General features: G+C 39.6%; 1 protein-coding gene across 5 annotated transcripts in view; it reads right to left on the bottom strand.

Annotated features, from left to right (window-relative positions):
• Positions 1–18,358, bottom strand: part of ANKRD17 (ankyrin repeat domain 17) — a 94,642-nt gene that overhangs the window by 29,377 nt on the left and 46,907 nt on the right. For 4 of the 5 annotated variants that reach the window (XM_061991735.1, XM_061991734.1, XM_061991736.1 and 1 more), the window contains exons 4-15: positions 16,788–16,935; positions 16,369–16,516; positions 15,033–15,266; positions 13,844–13,938; positions 8,031–8,268; positions 7,274–7,465; positions 6,779–6,888; positions 5,889–5,976; positions 4,770–4,897; positions 4,226–4,369; positions 3,549–3,651; positions 1,250–2,005 (exon numbers count right to left, since the gene is read on the bottom strand). In XM_061991735.1, the coding sequence (XP_061847719.1) occupies positions 1,250–2,005; positions 3,549–3,651; positions 4,226–4,369; positions 4,770–4,897; positions 5,889–5,976; positions 6,779–6,888; positions 7,274–7,465; positions 8,031–8,268; positions 13,844–13,938; positions 15,033–15,266; positions 16,369–16,516; positions 16,788–16,935 (2,384 nt within the window). The remainder of the gene's footprint in view (positions 1–1,249; positions 2,006–3,548; positions 3,652–4,225; positions 4,370–4,769; positions 4,898–5,888; positions 5,977–6,778; positions 6,889–7,273; positions 7,466–8,030; positions 8,269–13,843; positions 13,939–15,032; positions 15,267–16,368; positions 16,517–16,787; positions 16,936–18,358) is intronic. The other variant, XM_061991738.1, reaches the window with a different exon arrangement.

Genomic DNA, 18,358 nt, shown 5'->3' with positions numbered 1-18,358 from the left:
TTAATTACAATACCACGTTTTCAGAAAGCGATCTCTGCAGCTCTTGTGAGTTTCAGTTATCTTCAATGGGGCCTTGCCTGAACATCAGGTAACTACTCACTAGATGCCTAATCTGAGAAGTGTTGTTTTAACTATTTTAAACAATCACCACCTGTTATTTTTAATCACGACTGTATCTTGGATTCACTCTGTACCATTAATCTACTTCAATAACTCTTGCAGTATATGCAGAACCAGATCCACACCTCTGGGCTAAAATGTTCTTGGAGACCTGCCTTTCCTTCAGCACACCTTCCTCATCTTAACATGCGTTACAAAGCAGACCCGTCAACAGCAACGACACTTGTAAAACTTCAGGTCCATCAGCTTAACCAAAAGCACCTCAACAAATTTTCATCTAGTGAAATGTGACTTTTTAATACTACATCAGAACAGTTAATTTGTATTCAGCCAAGTAATAAAAATGAGCACTTTAGAAACTCACATGAAAAGGGGATTACCTGCAACTGAAGCAACTGTAAAGGAAAGCAACACTAACAACTCACATGTCCTACACTATTTTGAACCTGTTGCATTCTTTGTCTTATCACTTAAGGTCATTAAGCACTGATGTCACTGGGTAATGAATTCTCTGAAGCGATTAAGAATAATTTGCTAAAACTAGATTTGCTTTTTGCTAGCAAAGTAGCCATTTTTATGAGTAGATACTTTGAAAAGACATAGGATTATCATCTATTTTCCAAAGTGAAATAAAAGCTTCCAAAAGGTAAGCTATTCAAGGCCAACTAGAGCTCTCATTCAAAAGACAAGCCTATAGGTTCCTTAGACATTATAGGCTTGATGTGGTGTTACAGATGCTGAAAGCCTATTGTGAGTGCTTCAAGTCAGTTCCCAGCTACTCCAGAGTACCAGCCAGTATCAAGATGTTGTCCCTGAGCTACAAAGAGGCCGTGCAGAACTGTTAAGACTCTAGCACATCCCCCCAAACTATGAAGAGTTCAAAATGCCACTTCCAACATACCAACCTGACAAACAGGCACCAGTTAGCTAAACGAAAGGAAAGGCAACCCTGCAAATTGAAAAGTTAAAGCCAGTTTTCTGAACTCCTAAAGACAGGATCAGTAGGCTAGTGGTACTTGCTGTAGAGCTAGCAGGAATACACAAACACACACACACATATATAAAGAAGTGGACATACCCTCAACTGGTCAAGCAAATATTATACCTGCTCATAACAATATAAACCCACCTGCCATGATGTCATCCAGCGTGTCATTGAGCGTCTGAGCAGGGCTGGCTACCATTAACCCTTGCTGTGTTTCTGTCAGTATTCCTTGCCCCAGCCCTGCTAGTTGTGCTTGGCCCAATACTGGCTGTCCAACTATAACACCTTGCAGTTCTGTAAGATTTGCGATGGACCCTGGAGGTAAGGAACCTGCTGCCAGAGGCAAAGCTTGTGGCATCGCCAGAGGCTGAATTGGTGCAAAACCCGTCTGTGCAGCAGCTTGCTGAGGATCATCTTTAAGCAAGATGGGGTCCACTTGCTGTAATCGTGCATAGTCTCCCTCTGAGAGTTGTTCTCCTACCCCAACGGGAGTCAGTAGTCCCAGATGCTGGCAAGACTGTTGCTGCTGCTGTTGCTGGAGCTGAATTCTTTGCGCTTTTACCTCTAGATATTGCTTTTTTAGCTGTTGCTGAGTTTTCAGCTGTAACTCTCGCTCCACTTTCTGCAGTTCCTCCAAAATCTTTTGTTTCTTCTGAATTTGTTCCTCTCTCGTTTTGTTCAGCTCCTCAATCTTCTCTTTGGTGAGCTGGTCAGCGTGTGCCAATTCCAGGGACTGCAGCTGAGCATTCTTCTCTATGGCTTCTTTTATCCTCTGTTCCAGCTCTGTCAACTTGCCCTGAGCCTCTTCTACAATGCTCTCTGGAGACTGATTGGTGATGTAACCCTGTACATCCTGGTTGTTTGCTGGCAAGTGACTGCTGGACTTTTGTTTAGAAGCAGCTGTGTGAAAAAGAAACCCCCTCAGAACCAATGGAAGTGCATACGAATGGCATCTTCATTACAGAGCTACTGTTGGGATGCTAAATGGCCGGTTATGCACCAAGACACAGCATCCACAGAAGGTCAGCGTGTACTGCAAAGGCCCTCCAAGAAAACCGAATCTTTTGCTATCAATTTTAATACAGCAGTCAGATGGTAATTAAACAGTACCGGTTACTGCGCATACATTCCAAATAGCCCTGTGCTACATTAACATATTTACTCCAATCATTGTTATACTTTTGCCAAATGAAGTGATTGTCTCAAGAGCCGCTGTTACCAAGTGGTGCTACAAGATACATGGAAACAGAAAGGATATGCTGTCTCTTTACTTGATGTTTTGTGTCTGATATCGTGTTAAGACATAATCAAATGGTTACAGCCCTGAAAGCACAGCAAAAGTGATGTAAAAACATCTCGAGGGACAGGTGACTTGTTCTAGGCCACCAGTTTGCAAGTAACTCAGTACCTTTTAGGAAGCACTACACTTTCTAGGACTACTGAATCCTTTCACTACAGGTATCCAGCTTTGCTCAGTTGACAAACAGTGTTAGAACCCAGGATAATCATTTCTATTTAACATGATCTAACAGGGTATGTTTAGCCACTACATTTTATCCATAGCAGACATGATTTTGCCTGTGTCAAAACTCAGCTCTCTGCCCAGGCAAGGCAAATATTTCAGCCTTCCTGTAAGAATGAGCGATGGACTCATCCAATTCATCTTTTTATGAAGAAGTCCACAGTAACACAGCTGACATGGTCTGCCATACCAGTCGGAGAAGGAACAACCGGCTAATTTTGAAGGGCGAAAGGCAAATCAAAACTCAGGATTTGAATCAGAGAAGGTGCCCAGTTTCTTCCAGTCATCCTTGCTGTATTTCCAGAACAATACAAGTGTACACACAGTATTAATTTTATGACATGCACGCCTGTATTTGCACTACTGCTGATGCTTGACAAAAATTGTTTTGGAAGAGAATTCTTAAGCAAAAGAAAGCGTTAATTGTCAAAATGGCAATATCAAAATAGGTGCAAATTTAGTCCCAGAAGGACGTGAGCCACATCAGACTAAATATTTTATAGCACAAGAAATTCCGCCTTCAATCAAATTAGTCAAACCCACTGCAAGACTGCTATCCTAAGTAAACACAAGTTATCAAATCAACTCTGATATGGAGATTAACACTGTTTTTACAACTTCCATTATCAAATTTTTGTAGGCTTCTGGGTGATATTTTGCATTAGTCTATTATGTGAGACTAACACCTATTTTAACATATTTACTTAGGCAGATTTCTTGACACTTTATGATTACGGGGTTAGGTGACTGTTACTGCGTATTTGGCGGATAAGCAAATCCTTAAAAAAAGAAAATAAAATTGCAGTTTCCTTGAGTGAATCCATAAACACTCTTCATAGGAACTACTCTGCTACAAGTACAACCCTCTATCTTCTACCTAGGAAGGATATTTAGAAAATAAGCTCCAGAACTAAGACTGACCTTTATTTCTGATGGGAAGGGTTGTGGCGACATTAGCAGGGGGTTTGTCAGGCTCCTGGGGTGGAACGACCATGGGCAGCGCCTGCACTGGTACACGAGGAGCCTAAAATGTTGGATACTAACAGATTACTTTTCTCATAGTCTAATCTAGTTGTAAGTCAATAGACGGTAAACAAAACCTGTTAGAAAAGCAGATTTTAACGGTCACTAATGACATTTAATACTTTTTTCAATATGCTGAGTTCAATAGTTAACAATTGGACATCATCTGACTCGTATATACTTTGCATTTTTAACCTAAGCAATTACTTGCCAAACAATACTCATCTCAGCATGGTACAGTGCTATGCTAGCTATGGTAAGGCAAATATGAGGCATGATGGACTACAAATGTAATTCCCAAGAGCCTCATTAAAGTAGAGCTTTTCACTTGCTGGGTTTTCTTTCCCCCTTCAATTTTCTCAGTAATATTTCTAGAACATTAAAAAGAATGGTGAAAGCACTACATGACGATGCTCGAAGAGTCATGACAGCTCAAAGTTATTTTCAGTGTATTCACCTACAGTTCAGTAGTTCATGAAAGACACAACTGACTCCTCTCTCATCCCTGAGTAAGCTGCAAGAAGAAATGCCAGAAAGCCCTCCAAGTCCAAGGATAACCAGCTCTTAAACCTTACCCTATTTAAATCGTGAGATGGTGGGGTCAGTTGAGTAGCGTCAGGTGGAGGAGCAGAAAGCAAGTTGTTGGGGTAATCTAGAAGGTAACAAACCACGCTGGTATGACCACCTTTTGCTGCCTCTATTAACATAGTTGATCCATCCTGAACAGGGAAAGAACTCAGTATTAGGAAAGAGCATTGTTAAAACACGACAACACTGAAGCATTTTGGGAGATTTGACACAGTACATATTCAGAATGCTTTTAAGAAATACTCATTCAACCTGCAGTAAGTCCACTTCTAAACTTAAGGACTCATTTAATATTTTCAGGGAAACTAGGTTAAAATTGTCCTTGCTATTCCAGAATGATGACCTTACAACTGGAGTGCAACTGTTACACTCATGGTAATCATTAGATCCTTCACGTCTCGTAACAAATATGTACAAATATGCTCATGAGCATAACATGCCTGCTTGTGGAAATACCAGCTCCTGCATTTTACTTCTACTATTTATCCTATTTATTGCCTCAGAGGAAAGTAAGGCAGTTGAGTGACAAACCTTCAATCTGTGTGTAGGATCAGCACCATGAGCTAGCAGTAACTCCACAACTGCCAGATGGCCTCCAGCACAGGCCAGTGACAATACTGTGTGATCGTTGTTAGCTGTGGTCCTATTCACATTTGCTCCTTCAAAAATAGAAAGGGAAAGATTTAAAAAAAAAAATTAAGAAAAATCCCAAACCAAACCAGTTCTCCTTGACCAAAAGTGACAGAATGTTTACTTTTTCTGTGAAGTGTGAAAAAGCAGTTCTTCAAGGCTGTGATACGGTCTTAGAAGTGAACAAACAGTCAATTATTACAATCATCAAAAGACCATTTCACATGTCCCAAAAAGAAACACAACCCTGCTTGAACTAGCACTCTGAACTCTTTGTTCAAATGACTACATTCTAAAAACCACATAGCAGGCCAACCTACTCTGAAATTTGCCAGCAACTGTGTCAAGGGTTATGCCTTCTCTTTAAAAAGACAAAACCAAACAAACAATAATAGAAACAAAAACTCGAATACTGAGATCCAGCACATGGATCCATGCATTTTCACACCAGCAAGCAGATAATTAATTGCAGCTCGGTCTGTTTCTTTCCTCCACAATCTACACTGGGAAAATAACATCACATTGAATGCTTGAAGCCAGTCCTGCTCCATATAAGTAAAGTATGAAAAAACCCAATCAGCATGAGCTCAAGAGAGAGAATTCAGGCAATTCCAAGCTCTGTATAAACTCTACATATCTACCAGTGATGGAGCTGAAAGTTCTTACAACATTAAGAAACTTATAGTCGAATTGTTGAAACAAATAGGCGCTCAAAGTTAAACTTCTGAAAAGACAGTGCTCAAAAGCTGCACGGAGACACCTAGTAACCACTACTACTGCTTTAACTAGGAAGTACTGACTGCAGCTTAACTAGTTTTAGAAATATTTTTGCAGTTCTCACTAATTTCAGTAGATGCAGAGGAAACCAGAGGTGATGATTATATGCCTGGTTTTAGAATCAATGATCTACTTGAGTTAAAATACTTGAAACAAATCCAAGGAAGTTACACTGGTAGTGACATGTTCTTAACTTTGAGTATTTCTAACAGTGGGAAAACCAAAATCTTTTCACACTCTTACCTTTGCTAATCAAGAACTGAACAGTGCAAACATGACCTGCCCTTGCAGCTTTCATGAGAGGAGTTCTTCCACCTTCTGATTCATGCTCCTAGAGCAGATAAAAATAAGGCTTAAAATTCAAAATTCAGAAGTAGTAAATATGAAAGGATGCAATTCCACCTTTTGGAGTTTTGAATACAAAGGACACCAGACATGGAACATCCCTTTTTAGTGTTTCACAAAGGACTGACCTAGAAGTTTACTCAATACTTGACCAGAGAGTATCTTGTAGACAGATGAAACAATCCACCTACCTTTGTACTGGTCTGAGACTCCTGGACAAGAAGCACTGAAGCACATGGTGAGGATTTAAAACAAAATGTGTTCTTTTGATAGTTAACTTCACTTTTTGATAACATAATTGTTATACAAGCCTACTGAAATTTAAAAATCAATTTACCTCCATCACCTTAATTTTCTTACAGTACATCAAATAGATCACATCAGAACAGAATGATGTTTGCTGTGTAATAGAACAAATCTGCAAGTACAAGTTCTAACCCACAATCAGATCAACAATTCTAAGATGAAGCCCATTCAGGATTGCATGTGCTAAAAGAACAAAAATCAAAGTCCTTTCCTTTACAAGCAATCTTGCATAGCTTGGAAATGGTTCAGATATCAATCACCAAAGTACTGTAACTGACCTAAGCACTTTCAGGTTCATTAGCCTAAAATCCATTAGAAAGGTATCACCAGTTCTCACTTGGTTAAAAGATAATTTCAATATAACTTAACCAATAGCAAGCTCAGTAAGATGTTAGCAACAAACAGAGGACTTAAAACAAAAAAAAGGTAACAGACATTTATAATATCATTTCCCAATTAATTTTAAGAAGGTAATGACTTACCAGATCTGCACCTGCCTGAAGTAAGACATCTGCTACATCAGTATGGCCATTTTCGCAGGCGTATGTCAGTGCGGTGTCACCCGTTGCTGTTGTGGCATGCACATTAGCCCCTGAAGCAGCAGTAACAAGCACGTGAGCTTTATGAAGTTCATTACTGAAAACATGCAAGTCTCTTCATTATCTTTACCAGACTGAATAGCAAAATATTAAACTTCCCCTTTCAATCTAACATTCATTAAATTGGTAACTCTAGAGGAATAAAAACAATAAACTAAATTAGAAGATCAGTTCCAAGCAAGTTTACATCAGCTTCATCTTCAAAAACCAAATTAGAGGTCCAGTTAGTAAATAACTGAAGATTCCACAGACCTCCTCAGTCAACTTCGACAAGCTGCTAATGGAAATGTAATGGATACAGAAGAAAACTTCTATTTCTCTTTGAGTTACATGAAGTCCCTATAAAACTTAACTTACTTAACTTAAAGTAGTCCATACCTGCAGCTAATAAATATTTCACCAGCTCCAAATGACCCTCTTGAGCAGCCTCCATCAAAGGTGTAGAACAACCAAGTTCTATGTCAGCTCCTGCTTTAATCAGAAAATCGGCAACCTCCAAAAAGCCTCCACAGCAAGCCAGAGTTAATGCTGTTTCTTGGGTCTCCTCTGTTTGAGCATTGATGTTTGCTCCTTGAAACAAAACACCAAAATCACACACATGCATCAGAAAACACTAGTTACTGAAACCAGTATCAGTAAAAGTAACTCCCCGATGCACAAGGCACCTTCTTATTACAGATCGCATTTCCAGAGCTGGAGGAATTTTCTTCTAAAATCATAATGTGTGAAACTGAAAGATTTCACCTTTATCTACTTTGTTAACCCCTCTGAGAACCTCAAAGCACTTCTCTACAGCTTTTCAGCAATAATGCTATCTCAAGACAGGCCAAGGCTATTTCAAGTGCAAGTTCCCAACATTAACTGTTCACTACTCCACATCTGTCAAAAAACTCAAACCTGTTCTGAAGAACAGTTCATACTGATCACACACAAAGTAAACAAGTACGGCAAAGGATATTTTGCCCACCAAAAAAACGGATCAACTTCTCAAATAAGGGTGGTGGTAGGGTAGGTGAGAAGAGTTCAGAAGTTGTTGGAAAGAGAAGTAAACCTTACAGTAACTTAGCTTTTCCCACCCACAATATATGCAGATGCCTATTGAATTACAGTCTACAAAAGGCATCCCAATAGTTACCTTGACCAAGCAACAGTGCCACCATCTCTTCATGGCCTTCTCTAGCTGCTTCCATTAGAGGTGTGTATCCTTCATCATTTACCTCTTCCAAGTTAGCTCCACGTTCAATTAACAAAGCTGCCAGCTCAACATGCCCACCACAGGCTGCCAAAGTCAATGGAGACTCAAAAGAGTCTGCAGGCATGTTCACCTGAGCTCCGCTGTCAAGAAGTAATCTTGCCACTTCCACATGGCCATCCTAGGAATTGAAAAAACAAGATGAGAAGACAAATAGAAAAATCATTTTTTTCTCCACAGCTTTCAGTAGTCACTGACTCAATTTACCTTGGAAGACACAGAAAACAAGTGAATAAAGAAGTCCAAAGATAAAATGGAACTTTCTTAATAGTTTTCCTAAATATTTTTTCTAAATATCTGGATAAAGGCTAAAGCTCTACTATTAAATAGTAACCTGAAGAAACTTCAAGCGTATTTTACCAAACATGTTTAATTCAAAACTAAAATATTGCGACCCACATATCAAGCCCTCCTGTCAATGGTGTAACTAACAAGCTGGTCAACCTCTTCCTATAAGTCTCAATCCAAAACATTTGAGATCAGTTTAGGGGGGAAGACAAAACAAAATATAAACAGTTGAGTGAGATCAACACTATTTTAGCAGCTTGCCTCCTCCACAATTCTAAAAAAAAACCAACCTTGTAACACCCAGTATTTCTCTTTGTTAAAAACAACTGTAGACACAGAACGGTACGTGCAAAATTATCTACGGAACACAAATTCTAAGAAATAAATTACCAGCCTAACACATTTTCTCTTGCATCCCCACAACAAATTTACTACTACCAACACAGTCTAATAAATAAAGGCATATTAAGAGAATTTCAGTACAAAAAAACCCATCTCTTAGATGCAAGAAAAGGTTTTGATGTTACCCAAGACTACGAAACCTTTACATTGCCAACACGTCACTGAATGCCAATACTCCTCACTTCATCAAAAAGAGGGAATTTTGGTTTAAATTCAAAATGTACTTGCATTATTTGTTAAATACAGCGTAGTTACAAAAACAGTGCATATCAGAAATACAGTTTGTCCTCACATACATGCAGACTGTGTCTTGAAGTATATACATTACAGATTCACAGATTTTGGAGAGGGAAGCAGAACGGATAGTATTTAAGCTGAACAATCTGGCTTCCTTCTTTAAGAAGCTGCCATGCATGAAGGCATCACTGGCCTCTTTGCTCTTGCAAAACTATTTCACTACTCAATTTAATAGCAGAGTCAGGACTTACTTTCTCCCTCCAAGAGAAAAGCCAAAACAAAACCATTTGTCAGAGGTTTCTTGTACATTACAGGAGCTACCTGAACTAGAGTCTTTCCTTGGCAGGATTTTCCAGAGACCATTGTCATACTGCCAAACCCATTTTACCAAAATGTAGCTCCCAAGTTTGCTCTCTTCCTTTAGAAACAAAGAAAATATTTGAGCGTATGACCTTCGTCATGTTTTTAGTATGCCATAAATTCAGGAAGTATTTGAAGTGGCTTTTCAGGTACAGGTTTACACTGGAGGCCTGATAGCAACACATCCAACGGCCACTTAATTCTGCTTTTGTTTAGACAGAAGCAGAGACTGGCTTGGTCACTGTGGTCCAACAACAGCACAAACTCTCCCAAGCTGGTTTTCTCCATGAGGAAATTGTCATTGCTCAAACTTACTTGGAGTAACCATAATGCAAAAAGGCCCTACTCACAAAACACAGGAGGGCTGCACAGTAAAAAAAAGCACCTTACCAGGAACACAGGCTATCCTAAAGGTTATTATTGAACACTGCACACTTTGATCTCATTAACTAGTAAGAGGCAGCAAATCACAGTTGTTCTCCTCCTTGCTAAGCTACAAACCACAACTCCAAAAAGCTGTTTTCCAAAATAAATATGAAACTGCATTTCATATTTTTGTAGTTCACTTTTTCTTAAGTGTTTTATACCTTCTTCTGATATCTAGGAAGCAAAACATGATTCTGTCTCAGAAAAATATCTAGGACATTAACTAGGACACATTCACCTTTTAGATGAAATGACAGTACTATTTTAGGCAAAAATTCTAAGATTCCATAAAGACTCTTTCCTTGGGGAAATGCCAAGATGTTGCCTCAACCACCAGGCTCTGGCAAGGCAGCTCACTAATCACCCCTGATTCAAGACAAATATGGCAAATAGCAGTATAAAGGTGTGCTTCAAAGCTTTTTATATGGGCCCAGGAGCCCTGAGAAAAAACACTGCTGCTTTAACCACACAGGGAAATTTTATCTGTGCTTTACAAACTTTGCAATGGGCTAGTGCTGTTCAGCTCTTCTACAACAGCAAGGAAAAGCTTTGTAACCACTATTATATCCCAAAACGTCATCTGACTGATCTACCCAAGTGCACCAGGTGTATTTTAAAGATGGGGACTGTGGGCCATCGGTACTTGGCTGTCACTATGGAAGATTAGGTTAAGTCAGGAAGAGGAAGCCCAAACAAGTCAAGCCTGTTTTCTTTTTGTCCCAGAAGGCAAGTCACATTGCCCAGCAACTCATTTGCATTAAACTGATGTTAACTGCTGTCTATAAAAAACACACTCCCTCAGAAGTTCAGAAATCTTCCAATACTTCATATGACAAGATTTGAAAAGTCTTACTGGCTTGTATCTAAGTTCTATGCCACTATAACACATTCAAGCTCCATGCTATTCTAGAGAAGGTAGTTTTCTTCTACTGAAGAGTAACAACTTGAGCAACAATCTCTGTTTTATTTCACTGCAACCTTTTCAAGTACTGTGCTAGAAAAATGCTCCCTCTCAAGCAGAGCTGAAGGTACTGAGACTCAACTGTCCATCAATCCTGAGCAGCAGTATGGACATGCCCACTCAGGAAGACTCCTGCAGAAATGAGGGAGACAGATATTTTCCTATTGCTCGGTAAGACTTGATTAAATCCACAAAAAAAAAAAACAGGTCTCAACATTTCTGCGAGTCAGATAGACTTTTAGAGGACAGAAAAGGAAGAGGGTGCCTAAGATAAAAAGGCTTGCTCTGTGAAACAGCAGCTTTCTCTGCCAACTTCTGTCAAGAAGTTGTTCTGATCAGATAGCAACATCAAACAAGGTCATTTTCTTGGCACCTTCCAAGGAACTGATGCAAGGACAGCACCCGTGATATTTATATGGTTAATCTACTAAGTGACATAAACAATAGCTGAAGTTCCATTCATCTTCATGCCTTTTTTAAATGACTTCTTGAGAATTATAGCTGTTTCTGTCAATGATTTCCCTATCCAAAGCCATTATCTTACTTGAATAGACATAACTGGCTGATTTTAGAACCATTACGGTTATTTCAGGGAAGAGAAAGTAAGGATTTGCAGCACTCCTCTAAGGCCATGGATTCACAACATAACACTACAAAGAGGTTGGGTTGACACACTTTTTTCTGTAGTGTTCCACTGATAGGACTAGGGGTAACAGACACAAGTTGGAACACAAAAAGTTCCACTTACACACAAGGGAAAATTTCTTTACTATTGGGGTGACAAAGCCCTGGCACAGGCTGTCCACAGAGGTTGTGGAATCTCCTTCCCTGGAGGTTTTTGAAATCCACATGGACACGTTCCTGTGACCTGATCTAGGTGAACCTGCTTCAGCAGGGGCGTTGGACTGGATGATCTCTAGAGGTCTCTTTGAACTCCTACCATTCCGTGACTCTGTGAAAGCTAATGACACGAAAAACCCAACTCATGAGAAATCTGTTTAGAGGATGAAAAGGAAACTTAAGAGAAATGTTAAAACTGAAAACTTTATAAAGTTCTGTATACAGGTGAAGGATTTAGCACAAGGCATAAACAAACCTGACCAAGCTAAGTCATGCATCCTAAATAGTAGAGGAATCTTCTGTAGTTAGTGCTGCACAGCAGCCTAGTGCAATTCAGGGTCAGAAAGAAAACCAGGGGCAGGGAGTGTCTAAAAATGGAGACTAATTCTGCTCTATTTAGTTTCATTTTCATTTCTGTAGCAGAAAAAAAAAAATCAAAACATTCTCAGCATCAGATACAAAAACTGATACTCGCTGGATTTTTCATCCTGCTAGTTTATCTCTGCCAGTCCTTGGTATGGTGCAGGGTTGACCAACTCATGGTAATGTATTCACTTCTTGGAGAGGTGGTACTAAAGTCTTATAAATTCCAGGAGGAGAAATAGAGAGAATAAGTGGGCATATTTACCCCATCATCAAAAGAAATCTCTAAAGAAAAAGGTCAAAGCAATTGAATTCCAGGGAATTACCCCAGGTAATATGTAGAAAATAACATTACTGTCTGAAATAGGCTTTGACAACCCTAAGTCTCATATCTACATCTTCTAAAGCACATATGCTATTTGAAATCTGTGTAAACACATCAATTTAGTAACATTTCCTCACTATGAAAGCCTGGAAGAATCTTGAGTGTGGCATCAACTATATCATTCCAACATTAAAAGATGACTGTATGTAACTTGTTCAAGCAAAAGTTTCACGTGTATTTGTGTTCTACAGCAAAATGAAAAGGTAATGTATTCTACACTGTCATTGGCCTCAGATGGGGGGACAGAGTCTACTTTCAGTAAGTTCACTGATGACACCACACTGGGAGGACTGGCTGATTCCCCAGAAGGCTGTGCTGCCATTCAGCGGGATCTCGACCTTTAGAGTTAGGTAGAGAGGAACCTCATGAGGTTCAGCAAGGACAAGTGCAGAGTCCTGCACATGGGGAGCAACAACCCCATGCACCAGGACAGGCTGAAGGTTGACCTGCTGGGGAGCAGCTCTGCACAGAGACACCTAGGAGTCCTAGTTGGTAGCAAACTGAACGTGAGTACCCTCGTGGCCAAGAAGGCCAATGGTATCCTGGGATGCATCAAGAAGAGTGTGTCCAGCAGGACGAGAGAGGTTCGTCTCCCCCTTTACTCTGCCCTGGTGAGGCCTCATCTGGAGTCCTGTGTCCAGTTCTGGGACAGAGACAGTTCTTCTCAGCTCAAGAAGGACATGGAACTTCTAGAGAGTCCAGTGCAGGGCTACTAAGATGATCAGGGAACTGAAGCATCTTTCTTATGAGGAAAGGCTGCAGGACCTGGGACCATTCAGTCAGGAGAAGAGACTGAGGGGGCACTTCATTAACACTTACAAGTATTTGAAATGTGTATGTCAAGAACATGGGGAAATATTTTTTTCTGTAGTGTCCAGTGATAGGACTGGGGGTAATGGACAAAAGCTGGAAGGCAAAAAATTCCACTTAAACTTAAAGAAAAGTTTCTTTGCTGTGAGGCTGAGGAAGCCCTGGCACAGGCTGCCCAGGGAGGTTGTGGAGTCTCCTTCTCTGGAGATTTTTAAAACCCACCTAGATGTGTTCCTGTGTGACCTGATCTAGGTGGACTTCCTTGAGCAGGGGAGTTGGACTAGATGATCTTTAGATGTCCCTTCCAGCCCCTACCATTCTATGATTCTATTACATAAGTACGTAAAATGCCTCCAATAGCCAGGGTATGACAACATTCACTGCCTATGTTTGGTGCACTAGAAAAGTCAAAAGCATTTCAGCTACCACTGAGAATCTTCCATTTAAAGTTACTTAATTTAGAGATTCCTCCATAAAGTGTTTTCCCATATTAAACTGGAAGGCTCATCAGGAGAACTGAGCCATCACATTCATCCATACCAAAAAGACACCATAAAGATTCACTTCATCTATGTTCAGGAAATAAGCACATATACCTCACTGCTCAAGCCATACACCACTTACCATGCAAGCCTCCATGAGAGCAGTGTGCATTTCATCTGTTTTGTGTTCCTGGTCTGCACCAGCTTCCAGCAGAAATCTCACCATTTCTAGATGGCCTGTGTAGAGAAAAATATTTAACAGGTAAAAATAAGTCATATAAAGGGTCTAACATATGTAATGACAGCAACAGAAGGCCATGTTACAACTTAAAAATCCCACTCCTGAAAAGCATGTTCACGTGTATGCACTGAATGCACACAGAAGCTTAACAGCATAGTTACTATAAATAGTTTCTAAAACCACATCTGCACTACCCACATTCCTTGCGGTGACATTAGGGCTGAGCAGAGCACACTCTAGAAGCTTTACCACAGCTGTTTATTTTGTGTACAAACATTTAGATTTTTTCATCTACAGAATGTCATTTTTTTCTTGGGAGGCTGAGTATTCCCTCCTGCCCTCTGCTTGGCTGACATAAAGAATTTAGGGTTATTGTTTTTACAAATGACATCACAACCAGGCCCTGAGCTCACACCAACCCTCAGACCATAAAATATAAGAAGCAGATAGACTTTCACACAAGCATACTCAGGAAATTCAACCATCTATAGGAATACTCCAAAGATGAGGACATCTAACAGTTTTTTGAAAGTATCTGCCCTTAATGACTCCACTAATTCATAAAACTGCATTGCCTTTTCATTCTCGTCCCTTTCCTTCGGAAAAGTTATTGACATTCTTGGTCCCAAATATCACATGTCATTCTACTACAGGAAGTAAGCAACATGAAAAAATTAAGAGCTCAGGTGTAGGACTGAAACGTAAGATTTGAAGCAACAGAGAAACACACAAGAGATAGGCAAATTACATATGGTTAAGGCGAAAAACACAGAAGCCTGAATATCTTCATTTCTGTCCTATATATTACAGTGAATAATTGACTAAGCACAGACTTTTCATTTTTCATCTCTGCTTTCCAGTCTTTTGGATTCAGAGCCCAAGCACATTTTCTCAGAGAAGGAATGTTTTAGAGGTCCCATTCTCCTCTTTCAAACACAGCTTTTGCTCTGACAACGGCCACAAAAAACAATTACCACAGTTTATAAGGATATTCAGCAACAGTGAAACAAAATTTGTCATGGCAGATGACTTGTTACACTTTTCCCCACTTCTTTCCACACTTCATAACAAGTAGTGTTTGGTACTATACCTTTGTAGCAAGCCAGTGTAAGTGCGCTCTCCTTGAACTCATTGGAATGCGTATTTATGCCCGCTCCATTTTCTAACAGCACTCTGGCCACTTCCACATGGCCGGCGCTTCCCGCTTCCATCAGAGGAGTGTGACCATTCTCATTATGGTCCTCAATACTAGCACCTGATTCCAGCAATACTTTCACAACATCCACGTAGCCTCCAGCACAGGCATATGTAAGGGCTGTATTGCCTAAAGCCAGGAGAGAAAAAGGTTTTGAAAACAGAATTGGGTAGTATTTCTACACTGGAAACTTCATCTTATGCTCCATTTCATCCCTTTTACCTGGCTGCCTTACAGAATAGGTTTTTATGAGGCTCCAGACCAAGAGCTAAAGCGACAGAGGAAAAAAATTAAGTAACCATACAAAGCAGCTCAGTGCTGACATAGTGAACATCTCCATGTGTGACTGTACTGACACACTCTAATTTCCTATCCTGGCTCATCCCACTTTATGTCACAAAAAACATCCCTTTTCTTGTTAAGCAGCAGAGACATACTATGCTGTCAAAAGAAAGCTCAAAACAAGGAGCAGAACGAAATGTTGCTTCTGTAAATTCTGAAATACCTCTAAAGGGCTGTTCAAAAACGCACATTGTGTTTACAAGGAGATGAAAACAATCTCCATGAAAAAATTTTATATCTGAGCAAAGCAGTCAAAGAATCCATCTTTATAAAACATAACATTAAAAAAGTTTGAGGTCAAAGTAGCATTGATACTCAGAACTACCTTCCACAAAAAAAGGAATTAAGAAGGTGCTTTCTGCTATCTCAACTTCCCTCATCATTCAGTGAGTACATACTCTGTAAAGGACTATTGACTACAAATAATCTCCCTACCTCAAGGACATAAAAACTAAGGAAATTTCCCAATTTGGTCAATTTGGCACAAATGTCTACCACGTTGACATGGAAAAGAGAGGTGTGGTGTGAGGAGATGTGAGGAACGGGGCTACCTTCTTATGTTTAGTATTTTCCCTTGCTTTCCTAGACCTGACACAAAATCACTGTTATGCACAGACAAACTTCCCAAACTGTGCTTAATATACTACATGACAACAAATCCTATATACAAAAATCTTTCAGCTACTAATTGACCATATCCACATTTGTATGTCAGCAAAAACTAGTATTTTTTAGCTTCATTAAAAAAAGGAGAAGCTAAATAGTAAAAACACACAGAAGCATTCTGTGTTGCTCAGCTGAGAGATATTCCTCCCAAATTTCAGTTTCCTGCACAATGTAAATCTCAGCTTTTTGGTCATTTTCAACATGCTCTACCACACTTATTTACCTGTTGATGACTGTGCATTCACATCAGCACCATGAGCTAGCAGCAACTTGACAATTTTGACATGTCCACCATTAGCAGCAGCCATTAAAGGTGTTATGTCTCCTTTAATACCTCGGTCCTCTACATTAGCATGCATTGCCAGAAGAACCTGTGAATACAAGGGTGATCAACAGCACTGGAAAGTGACAAACCAGCATATCAACATGGCTGAAATGCTGCAGAAACCACATGGTTTCACTTAAGAGACAGTAAGCACGAAGAACACACTAGCAACACTCAGTTTAAACATAAATCTTCATTTACTAGTTAACTGCCATGTTCTGCTACTTTAATGCCCCCTTACAGTGGCAGCTGAATACATTAATTCAACACTTACGTTTCTACACTACAGACACAGTAAAAACAGCTATGAAACCAACCTGTGCAAGCTCATAATATCCTGCTGAGCAGGCTAAACAAAGGAGGCTTTCCCCTTCTTCTGTGTGCTCGTTCACACTTCGTCCTTCAATTAGCAACTTCCGCACAGCATTTACATCTCCTTCTGAACAAGCCTCTGCCAAGCTGCGGCTAATAAGAGAGAAAGCATTTAGAAGTGAAAACGGACTATGCTTGAAATGCTTGTTCTATATGGAGAGTAAAAATCCAACATGCAGTGAGGAGGTAGTCAAAAAAGAAAACAACCTAAAAATATGCCAACTGCTAATTAAAGAGGTGCTGTTTTTACAGCAGTTTTTCCACATAACTTTTGTGGAAACTGATTAACATGCATACTCAACCACTCCTGCTCATCATTTTTAACAAAAGTCTATGAGAAAAACATCTGTAGGATAACCATTTAGGTTAACAAATTCTGTGTTAGGTATCACTGAAGCAAAAAACATGTTGAGAGAAGACACAGCAATGGACCTAATTTAACATCTCAGGACTACACATACAACATCACATAATGTCCTACTAAGTGCAAAATCTTTTTTGTAACCATTTAAGAATCTGAGAAATAAAGTAATAATGCCCTCTTTTAAAAGGCTAGCCATGTAGCACTGAAAACAAATCACTGTTGATTTATATTATTAATTACAATATAATATACAGTCTCATCCCATTTCTGCTTTGTAGTTCTGGTCTTTGTGCCACTCATTTTATGAAGTAAGGTTGCAAGGAAAGAAGAACCAATTCAATCATGGCAACTACAAAACCATGAGTATGCTTTTTCACATCGGCAACCATGACTCAGAAGTTGCATTCATATTGTCTTTTACCCCAGGACCAGAGTACACGTAAAACCTTAACAAACCTTTCACTTTTATTCAGTAGTGTAACTGTTAAACTAAAACCAGTGACTTGCATCACTCTTCTGTAACAAAATTAGCCCACCGCCCTGGTTGAAAAATCCAAAATTTTCTAATGCAATTTGGTGTTTCAATTGTAGCCCTAACTCAACCAGGCAGAAAAGTATACAATTCTCCTGGTTTGGTAAGCCCTAAATCACAGTACTTGTGGTTCTCATGTCACTCCATGAGTTCTTTGCTTCTATCATTCCAATTCTGTTTCAGTCTAAAAAAATGTGTTTCTACTGGAAACACATTTTGAACCTCAATGATTCTGTATACTGTCTACTTTGCTTTCATTCCAAAATAGTTATTGTTTCATGAGAATAAAAATTCAAGTTTGGTATACTTCTCTATTCTGCTCCAAATAACTGGGAGGGAGCCTTTATTTTCTTTCCCTCATAAACATCCCAGTAAAACAAAAACACATAAATCAAGCCAGCAAGTCCAGTTCAAAAGCAGCAATTTTTGGCTGAGGCTCTGTCCAAGGTCCTACCCGATATGAGAAAGCTGATGGTTTCCACCAACTCCAGTCCCTCAAGACTGAGGTCTTTTTTTACCTTCCTCAATTAAAAAGGCACTCACGAGTTCTCTAAATCAACCAATTGTGGGTTTTTTTCTTTGGTCCCAAAGCTAGTTTCATGCTATCACCAAACGACTCA

Source organism: Colius striatus, chromosome 3, assembly GCF_028858725.1.
Source record: "Colius striatus isolate bColStr4 chromosome 3, bColStr4.1.hap1, whole genome shotgun sequence".
NCBI lineage: Eukaryota > Metazoa > Chordata > Aves > Coliiformes > Coliidae > Colius > Colius striatus.
The sequence above is the reverse complement of the archived record's forward strand: the minus strand, read 5'-3'. Positions and strand labels throughout refer to the sequence as shown.